The sequence below is a fragment of the Haemaphysalis longicornis genome, unplaced genomic scaffold (genome assembly GCF_048455015.1).
Source record: "Haemaphysalis longicornis isolate Haplotype H1 unplaced genomic scaffold, Haemaphysalis longicornis Haplotype H1 scaffold_5, whole genome shotgun sequence".
NCBI classification, from domain to species: Eukaryota; Metazoa; Arthropoda; class Arachnida; order Ixodida; family Ixodidae; genus Haemaphysalis; species Haemaphysalis longicornis.
In genome coordinates this window covers 179,893,258-179,907,474 of record NW_027526385.1, presented here as the reverse complement: position 1 = coordinate 179,907,474, position 14,217 = coordinate 179,893,258, and the positions used below count along the sequence as shown (strand labels likewise).

The 14,217-nt window shown below is 50.7% G+C and overlaps 1 protein-coding gene across 1 annotated transcript; it reads left to right on the top strand.

Annotated features, from left to right (window-relative positions):
* The first annotated feature begins 1,432 nt into the window (after positions 1-1,432).
* LOC144139534 (uncharacterized) lies at positions 1,433-5,164 on the top strand. Its single transcript, XM_077671846.1, has 2 exons — positions 1,433-2,699; positions 3,751-5,164. The coding sequence occupies exons 1-2, from the start codon at positions 1,492-1,494 to the stop codon at positions 4,706-4,708; spliced, it is 2,166 nt and encodes a 721-aa protein (XP_077527972.1). The 5' UTR covers positions 1,433-1,491; the 3' UTR covers positions 4,709-5,164.
* The last annotated feature ends 9,053 nt before the right edge of the window (positions 5,165-14,217 follow it).

Sequence of the window (14,217 nt, the reverse complement as noted above, 5' to 3'; positions counted from 1 at the left end):
ATGACTGCACCCATCGGTAGGAAAGCTGCAAAGTGTCCAAGAAAAGTTAATGACACGTTTAAGGCAGTGATTGCGACGTCCACGACGACGACGTTTACGGTATTCAAGGAGCGCGCTATACCGCGACGACCACTGACTATTACGTCCCTCGATTAAAATCAGCAAATAGAGGCAACCAGGGCAGTCATATTCGTATCTTTTTATTTTATCATGGGAGCACGCGTCTTTCATCGTGCGCAACGGGAACATGCCGACATCGTGAAACTTGAAGGTGGTGCTGATAACACGCATTTTTTTAGGGCGACGCCCTTTGGCGCCCGTTCCTGGGCTATCGCCGTCGTCGCTGTAACCGACCGTACCACGGCAAGACCTAGGATGAACCAATGAAGGGGACTGTCGCCAAATTGTAAGGAAAGGGCGGTTCGCCGTGGCGGCTTAGCGAGACGCTTCTCTGAAAGTGTGCGGGAGTGGGAGGTGGCGGGAGGGGGGGACAGTATGCTGAGCCCGCACGAGACGCTCGTCTACGCGACGCTTGGCGAAAACGTTAAGGAGAGCCTGCGAGTGACGATAATGTGGTTCGTTTCCCAAGACGCAGTTCGCGGTCCCTTCTTGAGCCTCACTTCGCGCCGCCGACGCAGAAGCTCACCATCGCTGCCGTCGTGATAACCCACGAGTGAATGCTGCCTCAGCGCACTGCAGCCATCAGGAGTGCCTGCTGAACTGCGAGTGAGGCAACCGGTTTTATGCTTCGTCAACCGGTGCAGCTCAACGAGCGGAGGCTTAGCACCGCCTACGCCAGAACCCCGAGTGAGGTCTGAACAATGAGCGACGCAACCGGCGCAATTGTGCTGCATCTGCCGCTGCAAATTAAACTTTTCTGTAAGAACGCAAATATGTCTGTCGAAAATCGCTTACGCCAACATATTTTGCACAATCAAAACAGCTAAACAGCTGCGACGAAATTTCGCATTAGGGAGTATATAGTAATCAACAGCCGATTTTTTTTATTTACAAAGGATGCAACACGCCATGTTACGCTTTGACGCATTTTGGTATCTAAGTGAGAGGGGGTAGGAATTTGGAGAACAGGTTGATATGTCCAATAATGTACGAAACTAGGGGAAATGGTGCATCCGCACAAGGAGCGGTTCCTCACACCGCCAACAGAGGACGACTGTGCTCGATCTTGGGCAAATACCAATCAGGGAACGGAATATATGGCTTCTGCGACAGGTTTCTCGAATTGCTATCACGCCAGTATTATTTGGTAACGGGTTTTATCACCATGCAATTTCATTTACATTACGCCCATATATCATTTCCTACGTAATAACCGGAGCTCGGTGCATAGATTAATTCCCCTTGCGGGCATGTTCCAACTGCGCCGAAAGACGTCATCATCATCATCAACTCCTCCACGCGCCGCGAAAGAACATCAAGCACCGCAGTAGAAGAACCACACAGCTATCAACGGTACGTTTGCCTCCCGGCATGACGAATCAAACTTCGGACGTGGCACCCCCAAGGTCCAACGACGTGTCCTATCCCGAACAGATCGTGGCCCGCTTGAAAGCGCGAGCTCTGCGATTTGAACTGGCATGTACGCAAGCCGATGACTGCGACTGCTGGCTTTTTGGTGAGCTCGACGCTTGGAACAAGGTGTTAACCCTCGTCAGTCTCGAGCTCATCGAAGCCGTGCCAGGGCGGCTTGCCCTCCGCTCCACGCCCACACAGCAGCGCCAATACCGGTCTGAGGAAGAGCTTTACAACGCCGCGTACGTATTCTGCTGGCTTCCGAAAGTGCACCGATGCGTCCAGTCAATCAGGCTCGAAGGTGCGGACTTGGAGATTTTCTACCGGCCGGCCTTCGCGCTCGCCTCAGCCCTGGGTCGAAGCTGCAATATCCGAGATCTGGCACTACGCGGCACTCCGAACACCTTCATCTGCGAAGAGGAACTGGTCGAAGGACTGGCTGGCCTGAGTGTCCTCGAGAACTTCGAATTTGCCTGTTTCCTCGTCAACACGACCATCGCTAGCCACTTGGTCGCTCTTCTGAGACGCAACGTGAAACAGATAACTAGCGTGGTCATCGAGAGCAATCGTATGTCGTACACCATCACTAATCACCTCCTGCGGGCGCTACACAGCTGTCATGCTCTCAACCACCTGTCTCTTGCCAACAACCCGCTGGACCCAACATGTGCCAGGACTCTTTCAAGGCTGCTTCGGGCCTCCAAGACCCTAAAGAAGCTGGACTTGTCTGGTTGTTTCCGATTGAACGCGGACATTCGCACGCTTTCCGATGCACTCCACGCGAACACGTCTCTCCTGGAACTAAGCTTAGGGCGCTGTCAAACAAACTTAGTCTCTGTACTGGAAGCTCTGAAAGTGAACAACACCTTGCAGCGCATGGACTTGACTCGCTCCGCGCTAGACGACAACGAAGTGGCGACCCTTTCGTCCGCGTTGCAGCGCAACGCGGGATTACGTCACCTGGTTTTAGAGCAGTGTGGCATCAATGACGACGCTGCTGATGCGCTCGCAGCAGCCCTGCAGACGAACTGTACGCTCGAGACGCTTAACCTCAAGAGCAACCGCGTCAGCGTCACTGGCGTCGCTGCTTTCTGCGAAGCACTTCGAAACAACGACACCGTGAAGATGGTCCTGTTCTGTTCGGTTTTGGGATCACACCAGGACAGGTAAGTCTAAGGTAGACATGAACCACACAACCGCGAGCTGGATGCAGGGATATAATTGCGCGCACGCTCAGGTGTATGCCTCGGTATTACAAGTATACTCGGTTAAAACTCAAGAACGGCACCACCTCATGCAGTGTATCACTCCGCCAAAGCGCCGACCCGTGACGTCAGTGCGCGCGCGGTTTGAAAGGGGTTTTGCTATGAATGCGTGATATCGTCTGCCTTGTCTCACGCAGTTTGTTTGTCGTCACTGGAGTCGTTTATAAGCATATTAAGTCCAAAAAATCACGGGAACGGCTCACGCCATGTTCAAAATATTCCCAGTAACGCCCTACTTGCGCCGCGCGGAGAAACATCCGGCTACGGTGATAAGGCGCAGCGGCAACTTCCGGTGCCGTTCTTAAATTGTCACCGAGTATAGTCGCATTCAGTTCACCTTATTGTGTCGCCTCTATTTCGATTTCCCAAAAGGAGGAGGAGGTCTGGACCCTGCTATAGCAATTACTTAAGTAGGTAAATATGTTCATGAATTCAGGTTTAGAAAGGGTGTAGGCGGTTACTAAAAATATGTTTTGCCGCATCGTTGCATCACCCGAACGTTGGCGCATGCCGGTAGGTATCAACGGTTTTATCTGATCGCTTATTTCTGTGATATACTTTCCACAGCAAACGCTCTTATATCTGCAACATTGTCTTTTCTTAGCTGAGTATATCGAACATTATTCTTTTTTGCGTTCTTTGTGACTGAAAGTGAGGCAATCGAAAAAAAAAAAGAACTCATCTGAAGGAACTTTCACAAGTGCGCACTTATACACGCATGTTCCCCTCTATTTGGCACATTCGTTCCGAACGGGCTCCTCCATTTTTTTAACCCTTCATTATGGCTATGGATTTTACCGCACTTACGGTTAATTTGGAGTTTCTAAAATACGCGTACGTACGTCGCGTCGGCTCTTTTATTTTGAAGTGACGGCTAGGATAACTTTCTCAACGTTATAAAACCAAATAGCTCTGTGATTGTAACTAAAATGCCGTCGGTTTCTTTCTGCAGGACAAATCTGTCATTCGTAATGGACGAAGACAAAGGCTACGGTCGAATACAGATGACGTGGTGCGCTGTGGACATTCCGCCGCTCTCCGCGGCTGTGTCCCGCGGCTCCGACTCGCCGACGGAGCTCCACCTTGGCCCCATACATCAACTGGACGAAGAGAGTGTCTGCGCCCTGCTCGAAAACCTCGCCACTAACACGAGGGTCCTTGTCTTGACGATAGAGCTGGGACAACGCTGCAAGCAAGCTATCGACGCCTTGTGCTCCGCTCTTCCACAGAACCAGAGTATCCGGCGCCTCGGGGTCACCGCCGCCATCGACAATGCCTCAGATTGCGGGATGTTCTCGTTGGTCGCAAAGGCCCTCGTGCTTAACAACACTGTGACCGATGTTTCCATGCGGAGTGAAATCACGAGTCTTCGTTCCATCAAGTCCATAGCGCTTCTGTTGTCCAAGAACACCGGGATAACGAAGCTTGCAGTGAACATCAACCAAGCGTTTCCCATCAAGCGCTTGGCCATCTTGTCACGAGGCCTTACCAAGAACAAGAACGTCTCGGAATTCCCGCTGCCTGAGCAGTCTTCAGCGAACTGTGTCACCCGGCGCGTACTTAACGCACTGAGGAGGAACGCATGCCTGCAGAATTCCGCCATCAGGTTCGTGACGAAGCAGCGGCAAGACAGACGGGCGGCACAGGCCTTTGAAGAATTGTGCGGCAGTGCCTCGTTCCTTGCGCAAGTGATGGAAATAATGGGACAAAGCGAAGAAGAGGCCAGATCCAGCGCGCTGTCAGCACGTCACTACATTCAGACCAACTACTTTCGCCTCGCCGGCGTCGTCCGGGAGAGTGTCGCCTGCTACCCGAGCACAAGCGTTCAGCTAGGTGACCTAAACCAGGATTGCCTGAACAGTATTGTGAAGCATCTCAAGTTGTCCGACGTGGTCCAGATGCAGCCCTAGGGTGTTAAGACTGGTTTGAACAGTTTTACCTTCTTTATGGGTGTTTTCTGGGGATTCTTTAAGGTTCAGCTGAGCTTGTAATAACTGTTCCGCAATGCACCTGTCACCAAGTGCTACCTTTTTGCGCTAAGTCCCGCTATGCGCGAATAAACGCGGTGTGTCACAAAGCAGCCATCCCTCGCGATTTAATTATCTTTTACGTCTTTGCTCTACGCCTGTTTCTCATATCCGTGTTCACCTCGCTCCTTTTTGGGTAGACACTAACTTCTAGTACGCCGTTACGTGGATCGTGCTACACACGTTGTGAAAACAATTCTCTTATCCCAGATCCCCAGTCTAATATTTCTGCGTGCAAGTCCAAAACTGACGTCTTCAGCCTCTGCTGGGTGTATTTTACCAGATAGATGCATACAATACGGTTAAACACCCCAGAGAAGCTTTGAAATGAAGGACTGTGGGCTGCCTATTTGGTGAACGCTGTGGACCTTAAATAAATATTGTGTATTCAAAAAAATACACCGGGGTGAACTGTTGTGAAATACTTTCTTGTTCGCGCACATCACTTGTCCTGGAGTGTTCTTGTTTATATGTTTTAGGATTAGCCAAGTTAGTTTCCTGCTCAGACATCATCCGAGCAATACTTGCAAGTAGGACATACCCTGGTATTCTCAATCATTCCTCTATTTTAGCCTCCAGTTGAGGATATCCTTGAAATCGATGTCCATACGCGTACGCATTGCGTAATCCTCCCCTCAGCCGAGTGGAGGGTGCAAATGGAGTGGAGGAGGAACTCGCAATACAGCTCATAATATTTTACCGCCTATATTGAAACTCCTAGGCAGGTAAGATGTTGGTGACCGATAGGGATACCCATATTGTCGCACTCCTCCCTTCTCCAGGAACGATAATACTGAGCATTAAATTAGCGAATGAAGTTTGCTTGTTTTCTTACTTCGTTGCCGCTGCGCTTTACTACTCGCCGCGTTCATTCACTATTAACGACCAACTACTGCTGTAAGGAACGTATCCAGTCCCCTTAAAACGAGTGCCCCCAAGCTCATTGCTAGGTATGGACTCCGGCTCAAGTAAGAAAACTTTAAGGTTAACGAATAGCGTCATAGTGCCAACGATCCTGAATGTCCATCTGTAACTTAAGACGCAGTGAAATAATCATTTTGTATTTCTTTTTAAAAATATTCAGCCATTATATCAGTCTATCTACGTTTTTATAGGTTTACTGTTTAGAAATTTCAAATAGTCGCGCAACGCCATCGCTATTATAAAAATATATCAATCCATTTTGCGCAAACAGTAAACTCAGACAGTACAAATTTGTGGGCTATCGAGACTGCACATTACTACTGTCGAAACGGCGTGGAAAAATTCCAGCGTGGGGGAATTTCCTGTGTGGGGTAATAGCGGCGTGACGTAATCTAGACTCCAGCTAAATCTGCGTCCCGGGCTTTGCGCTGAGCATAACACGAATTTACCCGTCAAAGAAACCTGACTTGTAGGTTTCTGGATAGGATCGAAGGAGACTGGAGCCCTAGAGGAAGGGCCCCAGCCTTCCAGCATAACCCATTTCGGTTACTCAATAAATTATTTTTCCTTTTTTCTCACCCGTCAGCGGCAGCGTATGCCGCACCACACTTGCGCAATTCTTGTTTTAGAGTGAAAGCCGTGTCTCCCAAGGTCATGCATCGCGTCGCAATGACCTTGAGCCCCAGAAGCGCAAGTGCAGCGGTGCAGAGAGGAGGCACAGCTAGCGTTCGCTCGTAGCTTCGCCGCTGCGGTGTACCATTGAGCTAGTGACTAGGCGAGGTTTTGGCGATTGCTTCGCCTTCGCTTGACCCCTCACACTTTTCATGGAGGGGAAGCCGGCTAGGCCGTCCGTGCGTACCGTTCAGCGAGCCACAAGCTGAGTCCAATCATTGAATAGTCAAACTTTCATGAAACACTGCGTGCGTATAGTATTCGCAAAACCAAGCCACACAGACCTTTCCCTCGTGATAACGGTGGTTACTGTGTTACACTTGACCCATTTTGTGTGTGATAACAAGCTCTCTGGCATAAGCGAGCGTACTTCTAGCGCGCGATCTCCCGTTCTCCCTCGCCTCGGGAGGAATGCAAGAAGGGGGTCGTGGTGGGGGCTCCACAGCCACCGCTGCAGTTCAAGTGGCTTCCAAGCACGGTGTCTTGTGTCTGGAAGTTGCCGGATCCTTGCGGTTTCTGGCTACGGGCGCGTCCGCAGTAGGTGGTTTGTATCAGCTGTCTACTTTGTGGCGAGATGGTACAAAAGTTCGTGAACGGGTTCACGGGCACGGTCAGCGTGGAAGCCACGCACGGGTTACAGGTGGCGAGAAGGCCAATTGAACGCGAAGTTTCCGCAGCATGGTATGAAACAGGGTAACCTCATTAGAGTAGTGCGGGCTATGGTTCTTACCCGAGTAGACGACATGACGCATTTCTTTGCACTAAAATTTGTTTAAAGAAAACAATCAATAATATCATTAAGCGAGTGTACGAGAAAGCACTAGGCACAGGTCCCGTTACTTCACCGAACGAACGTTTTGGAGCGATGGGCTGCCGAGTAGTATCGTAGACGAGCTTTTAGAAGCCCAAAAAATAGCACAGCTATAAAAAATCTTTAAAAGCACAACAGGCACACACATCCCACAACAGCTTCACATCACCTATGAGCAGAGTCGGCATCCCGAAGAGATTGCCTATATGCGTGGGCCTTGATTGCAGCTGGTGTTTTCTGGTTGCCTCCTCGCTTTCACTTTTGAACTCGTTTCGCTCATGCGCCATGCTTTTTATTGTTTTGTGTTGTGTGTACATATTCACCCTTCTTGATATAAACTTTACTTGTTGGACCAGCTAGCGGCCCTCCTTGTGTACAACTGCCTCTGTCTCCGTTTTAGTTCGCGCTGGTTTCATCCACGAATATGTCGCCCTAACTAGCCCAGCGGTTCACGCTTGAAGCGTGAACCGCTGAAGCTGGAATTCACGCTTGAAATCAACCGCATGGTGCATTTGTGCATTCGTTTCGTGCGCATCGGCGCGCTACGGGGGTGATTTTTTTCATTCTTCACAACCGCGTTACAGTGTACTAGAAGAGAGAGATGTGTCGTTCAGGGGGGATTAGAGGGGTCCCTTTTGCGATGAAAATTTCTGCTGAGGAACTGATCTTGTACGCAGCTCCCCCGGCGGCCGTACAGTTGACTTCAGAAATTTTGTGAAATTAATCGTTCTTTATTTCTCTAAATAGTATTATTTGCTTATTTCATGATATAAAGTTCTATAAAACCGTCAAATAACTGCTGAATTTGATTTAAAAACATATAGGCGGGGACATATAAAGGAAGCATTGGCATATCTACACAAAATCATCACGGAGAAGTTCGGTAAGGTGGATGAAGAGGCCCCGCAGCGACACAGAGATGTCGCGGCGGGTAGGCCGGAATGTCTGGAGATAGATGGGGACAAGCTGAAATGGAAAAGAGCAGAGGAAAAGGTCCCCCAAAATACCGCGGCAGGCACGGATGGGATACCGATGGAGTTGATTAACCAGTTAGGACCAAAGAGCAAGCGAAAGACAAGCCATCATAACAAGGATAGAAGAAAAGGCAATACCGGCCGCGTGGCAAATGAGCAGGATGAACTTAGTGTACAAGGGCAAAGAAGTAAGGACAAACCCGAGCTCGTATAAGCCAGTAACCGTCACGTCAGTGCTGTACAGGTTAGCAATTAATGCAGGCAGTGAAGTTCGAACTAGAGCAGTGGGTGGAAGAAAATAGGATATTAGGGGAACTTCAAAATGTGTTTCGAAAGGACAGAAGACTAGACGACAACTTATTTGTGGTAAGCCAATGCATAGAGGTGGCGAAGATGCAAAACCGACCTTTGTGGTTAACCTTTCTGGACATTAAAGCGGCGTATGATAATGTAGACAGGGAGCGGGTTTGGAGTATCCTGGGAGGGAGTTGGGGCAGAATTCATTAGCTTACTCAGGAAGCTATACCGGGAGAACCAAGTGAAAATAGTGTGGGAGGGGGTAACATACAATAGGCCTGTATACACCTACAAGGGTCTGAAGCAAGGATGCCCTCTCTCTCCGCTGCTGTTCATGATCTACATGGCGGGGTTATAAAGGAAGCTAGAAGTCAGTACGCTGGGGTTCGACTTATCCTACATGAAAAACGGGCAGGTGGTGGAACAACGGGGTCCGGGACTAATGTATGCAGACGACATATTGTTGATGGCGGACAACCGGATAAGTATGCAGGGCTTGATGGATATATGCGGTGAAGAAGCGACGCACCTAGGGCTATCCTTTAGCAGAGAAAAATCGGGGATTATGGTCTTTAACGACGGCGCGGAGCACAAAACAGTATCAGTGCAGCAAGTAGAAATACCATTGGTGAAAGAGATAAATATTTAGGAGTATGGCTGAACGACAGCGAAGATTACACGCAGGCGCATGAGGCTCACCTTAAGACGAAAGGAAGACGGAACGCGGCTATAATGAAGCATAGAGCCCTCTGGGGATACAGCAAATACGAGGTGGTAAGAGGAGAGGAGTCTGGAAAGGGGTCATGGTACCAGGATTAACTTTTGCTAATTCGGTTCGGTGCATGAAGCCAGAGACCCAAGCGGGCCTGGAGGTAAATCAGAGGGCGGTAGGCAGATTGGCCCGAGGGGCCCAAGCAAAACTACAATTGAAGCGGTACAAGGGGATACGGGCTGGTCGTCTTTCGAGGCGAGGGAGGCGCAGAGCAAGATAAAGTTTGAGGAGAGACTACGGGACATGGAGGACGAAAAATGGGCCGCGAGGGTGTTTAAGTACCTGTATATGAGGAGCGTGGACACGCGGTGGAGACGGAGGACCAGACAGCTGACCAGGCGGTACGGAAAGTCAGTAGGGGAATGCGGGGTTTACACAACAGGTAAAAAGCAGGTAAAGGCAGCAGAGACGACGAAGTGGGCACAGAGAATGGAAACGAAAAAAAAACCCTGGAGACTTACGGGGCAGAGAAACGGGAAATTAACAAGGAGGGATTCTATGGCAATACGAGAGGCAGTGCGCTGCTCTTCGAGGCACGGGCCGGGTGCCTGAGAACCCGGGCATACACGGGTAGCTACAGGCAGCAGGACGAAACGTGTGCACGCTGCGGCAGTGATCGGGAAACTATAGACCATATTGTCAGGAGCTGCACAGAGATGCGGCCACCGCGGGGTGAGGGGGAAACGACGCTGGCGGAGGCTTTCGGATTTGGGGCGGGGGGGAACCTCAACTTCAAAGGCCGTAGAGGTGACGAAGAGGCGACTGGAGTGGTGGTGGAGGAAAAGTAGGGAAGGGATGGGTACGCAGGCGGAGTAATCATGCGGACGAGAATTTAGAACAGCGAGGGGAGAAAAAACGGGGGTGGGGGCGATGAGTTTAAAACAGAAAAGAGGGAGAGATGCGAGGGAGGAAGCAAATCTATAGGGTTCGCTGGGAGTAGGGCAACTAGTCGGTTGCTGACATCCGACACCCCGATTCAAAGGGAAAGCCACTAATCATCATCATCCTCATCATCATCATCATTCTTCGGGGAACGTTTGCGCTCCATACCAGCTTTTTATCGCAAAAGGGACCCGCGCTCTCCCTTGGTTTTTCCACCGAACTATATTGCCCAGAATGTGTATTATCGGCCCTATACCCGAACGACACACCGCTACACACTTTACCGGCGTCGACGATTCCTCGCGCGGAAGCTTCTGCGTGGCTTCTACCTTGGTAAGAAAATGATGCGCAACGCGCGCGGCAGTGGGAGGAGCCTGACGACTTGCGTCAATGAGGAGGCGTGTGCCTCATGGCGGTAGTTTCAAAGCGCTCAAGACAGCCGGCTGGCTCCGCCGGAGATGCTCAGGCTTAGCATCTCGACAGATTCTGCATAGGCGCTTTCACCACGCCGCGGACGATGTTTTCTATTAGCGTTTTCGCCCACATTTTAAGCTCCTTTACCGCTCAAGCAACTTTGTGTGTGCCTTAAAGAGCGCTTAGAAGCGTTCGCTCGAGCTCCCCACAGCTATAGTGAACTAGAATACTTCTAGTTTACTATACCCATCTATGCCCACAGCTTCCCAGCCGAAGCCGCCGCCATGTTGCCGCCGCCGGCCGCGCCGCGCGCAGCGTGCGGGTGGTTCCGCGGCGGGGTAAGCGCGGTGTGGCTTGCGCGGCGCGTTTTCGCGGGCAGAAAACGCTCGATGTGGTTCACACTGAGCAAGACTGGGAGTGCCTTATCTTAATTATAAGAAACGATGGGCATGGATAAGTGCTTGACCGGGACGCAGGTTCGTAGATCATAGTGCGAAGTCAAAGGCATAATAACGTCAAAGATGAGTGTGAGGCGGTATGCCATACACGCAGCCCGACGCACACAATCTTTGTCTTGGGCTAGAAAACACAGGCTGCTTTTCGCCCTCCCCGTTGAATTTGTCTCCCAGACAATAAAACTACTAAAGCGAAGCTTTGCACGCTTGTAAGCAAGCCCTGCTGCAACGAGCTTTGAATGCAGCCCGGACTAAACACTGAAGGCTGAACACGTCTTTGTGCTCAGCAAAGTTTATTCCTCCACGTGCATGCTTCCAGGATAGCGTCCGGAACATGGCAGAACCGCAATGCCTGAAAGCCATCTTTCTTTGACGATGATGCTCATTGTGGAAGCGCCTCAATAAAAAAAGTGGCTCCAATCCACGCTGTGAAGGTGGTTGGAAAGCTTGGAAAGCTGGGGGTCGTTTAAAGCAAAGCGACCCCACAATAGTTCTACATGCGACGTCACAATTCACCCACGTGGTTCTACAAACAGCGAAATCAGAGGTTCGGCCAGCCGTTACCTGGAATTCGCGGGAGCGGTGTGCCGAAAGCCGCAGTGTAGGCCACGGCCGGGCTAGAACGACGCCGTCCCTGTATCCCGGCCGTGCGTCGGCAGAACGAAAACGGAAAGGAACGTCTTTCGAAGGGTGAGACAGAGGAACCTAGCCGTCCTGATGTGCTAGCTTGGGGCGCACCACCGCGCGAAACGAAACAATTCGGCATGTGAGCTTAGTGATTCCCATTTATACCGATTTAAACTAGTTAGTTTAGAATTTTGTTTAGAAGTTTGAGAATTGCTAGAAAGCTTCCCAAGTAACCACGGACGTCCGTGGGACGTCCGAAATACAGCCGGACATCCAAGGCCCAGTTTGGACGGCCACTGTACGTCCATTTTTGGACGTACATTTTCGGACGTACAGTGGACATCCAGAAACGGATGTACAAGTCCGAATGACATCCGCCAACGGACGTAAAAAGTTACTATGAACCGTCAAATAATGGCCTAAATCGAATATAAAAGCAAAAACAAAAAAGCTACTGTGCTTTTCAATTAAAAAGATTTTGTACATCAACACCCTGGCTTGTAGGTTTCAAGTTTCATCTGAATATTTCTAATATTAAGCTTAATTTTTTAATTGTTTTGAAGCACTTCACCAACTCCAACGACGATCTCTTTGGGGAAGGGTATATAAGAATTGAGAACCGCTAACGAAACGTGAAGCAAGTTCACTGTGTTCATGTATGCCGTCTGCCCGGTAGTGCGCTAGCCTTGCGCGTTGTACTGTACTGCTCGTTGTAAGAACATTAGCTTGTCGTTATGTGATTCTGTAAATTTTTACTCAACATCCAAAATACAGCCGATTTCGGACGTCCGACTGGACGTACGGAAGTGTTAAAACCGGACGTACATGGTACGTCCATCGGCCCTGAAACGGACGTCATACGGACGTCCGCTACAGCCGGAATGGACGTACGGCGGACGGCCGACGGACGTCCGGTGGTTGCTTGGGTTAGGGAACTCTATAATCGCTATTTATCAGAACCAGTTGCTCCTTTCGCCTTTTGCAATACCTCTTAAAACACAAACGAAGTGGTATTTACCAATTTAGAAAACGGAGTCCCATTCTTGGCAAGCGGTGCGCAAAAGGTAGCGTCTCTATAGCGGCCAGATGTTTGTACGCAGTCTCTACATTTTGTTTTCCCGCCCTGCGAACCAATCCTTAACGTATCTTTGCCGAACGACCACTTAATTCCATCGGGTCCGGGTTACCCAGGGGGTGCTGTCGAGCCAGTTGATCAAGCCGTGTGAAGGAAGCGCGCAATGGACGCGAAGCTGCGCCAAAACAGGCCCACAACAACCGTCGCTAAAGCAGACAACAACGCCGACGGAATGGTTCCCGCGGCCGCACCCGCCGGTGTGCAGAGAACGCTGGGTGATGGCGCGCATTCGCCACGCCATACGCTGGTCTCCGTGATGGAAAACTGACCTCCCCCTCTTCAGCCGCGTGAGGAGTTTCTTGTCCCGCACGCCGCGAAGGAATAACCGTTGGTTGATGGAAATAGAAAGCTTTGCTTTAAAAAACGCTTGTCCCGGTTGGAATCGAAACCGAGTTCGTGTCATTATATTAAGCCGACGTCTATCCGACTGCGACATTCCGACACGGTCGGCATTTAGCTCAACGATTAAGTAGTACCAGTGACCGCGTCACTTTTGTACTAACTTTGGCACTTCTCCATTTGAATCGCACACAAGAAAGCTGCTCGTTTCAACCATTGTCGTTGACGGAGGGGCGTTTCAATTATTAGTGAGCAGCAATTTGGCGCCCGGTACAGTGGGTTGGCGGCAAAGACAGCTTCTTTGCCGCGTAACCGAACGAGCGAACGAGACACCGAAGGCAGAAAGAAAATTAGTAGTGCTTAACAGCTCTGCTATGCCAGGATCACGCCAGGATATACGTAGCGTGAGCTAAGGTTCAGCAATCCAGTCCAGTCCAGTCCAGTCTAATTCAGTCTAATCCAGTCCAGTCCAGTCCTGTCCAGTCACTGCTCCTCGCGCATGCTCAGTACGGCTCTTCACGAGCCACGCGAAACGGCTATCAAGTGGCTCCGGTGCAGCGTCAGACTTGGCTACTGCGCAATTGAGGCGCACACCTGGGCACGCGCCGGCGCCAGTGCGTCTGCCGCGGCTATGACGCAACACAATCCACTTTAATCCAATCCAAGCCAATCCAATCCAATGTCCCTCGCGCTTGCGCAGAACGGCCCTTCACGGCACACGCGAAACTGCTCAACCTCGGCCAGTGTAGCTTACTCTACAAAAACGAAGGAGGAGTGGCTGCCGAAAGTCTGGGTTGGACGGCGGCACGTGCTGCTATGGCGTCATCTCCAAGCACGTTGCCACGGCTAAGCATGTCTGACTGCTTCCCCCACACTTTCGCCATGCGTCGCCATGGAGGAGTGCCCTCCCCCTCACACTTTAGCCAGACGCTCCTCCTCCGTTCATGGCTCATCCGAACCACGTGGGATTTGCGCGGGACGTTCAAACACGATTTGCAACATGTTCGGCGGTGACGATGCGCTGCGAGATAACAGCAGAGCTCCGAGATGACAGCAGTAGCGCACGCAGCCATGTGTTCGCTCCTCACGC

Excerpts from the sequence above, each read along its gene's own strand:
- LOC144139534 (XM_077671846.1), top strand. The coding sequence starts at position 1,492 with ATGACGAATCAAACTTCGGACGTGGCACCCCCAAGGTCCAACGACGTG. Across the intron at positions 2,700-3,750 it reads TTGGGATCACACCAGGACAG|GACAAATCTGTCATTCGTAA; the intron begins GTAAGTCTAAGG and ends TTCTTTCTGCAG.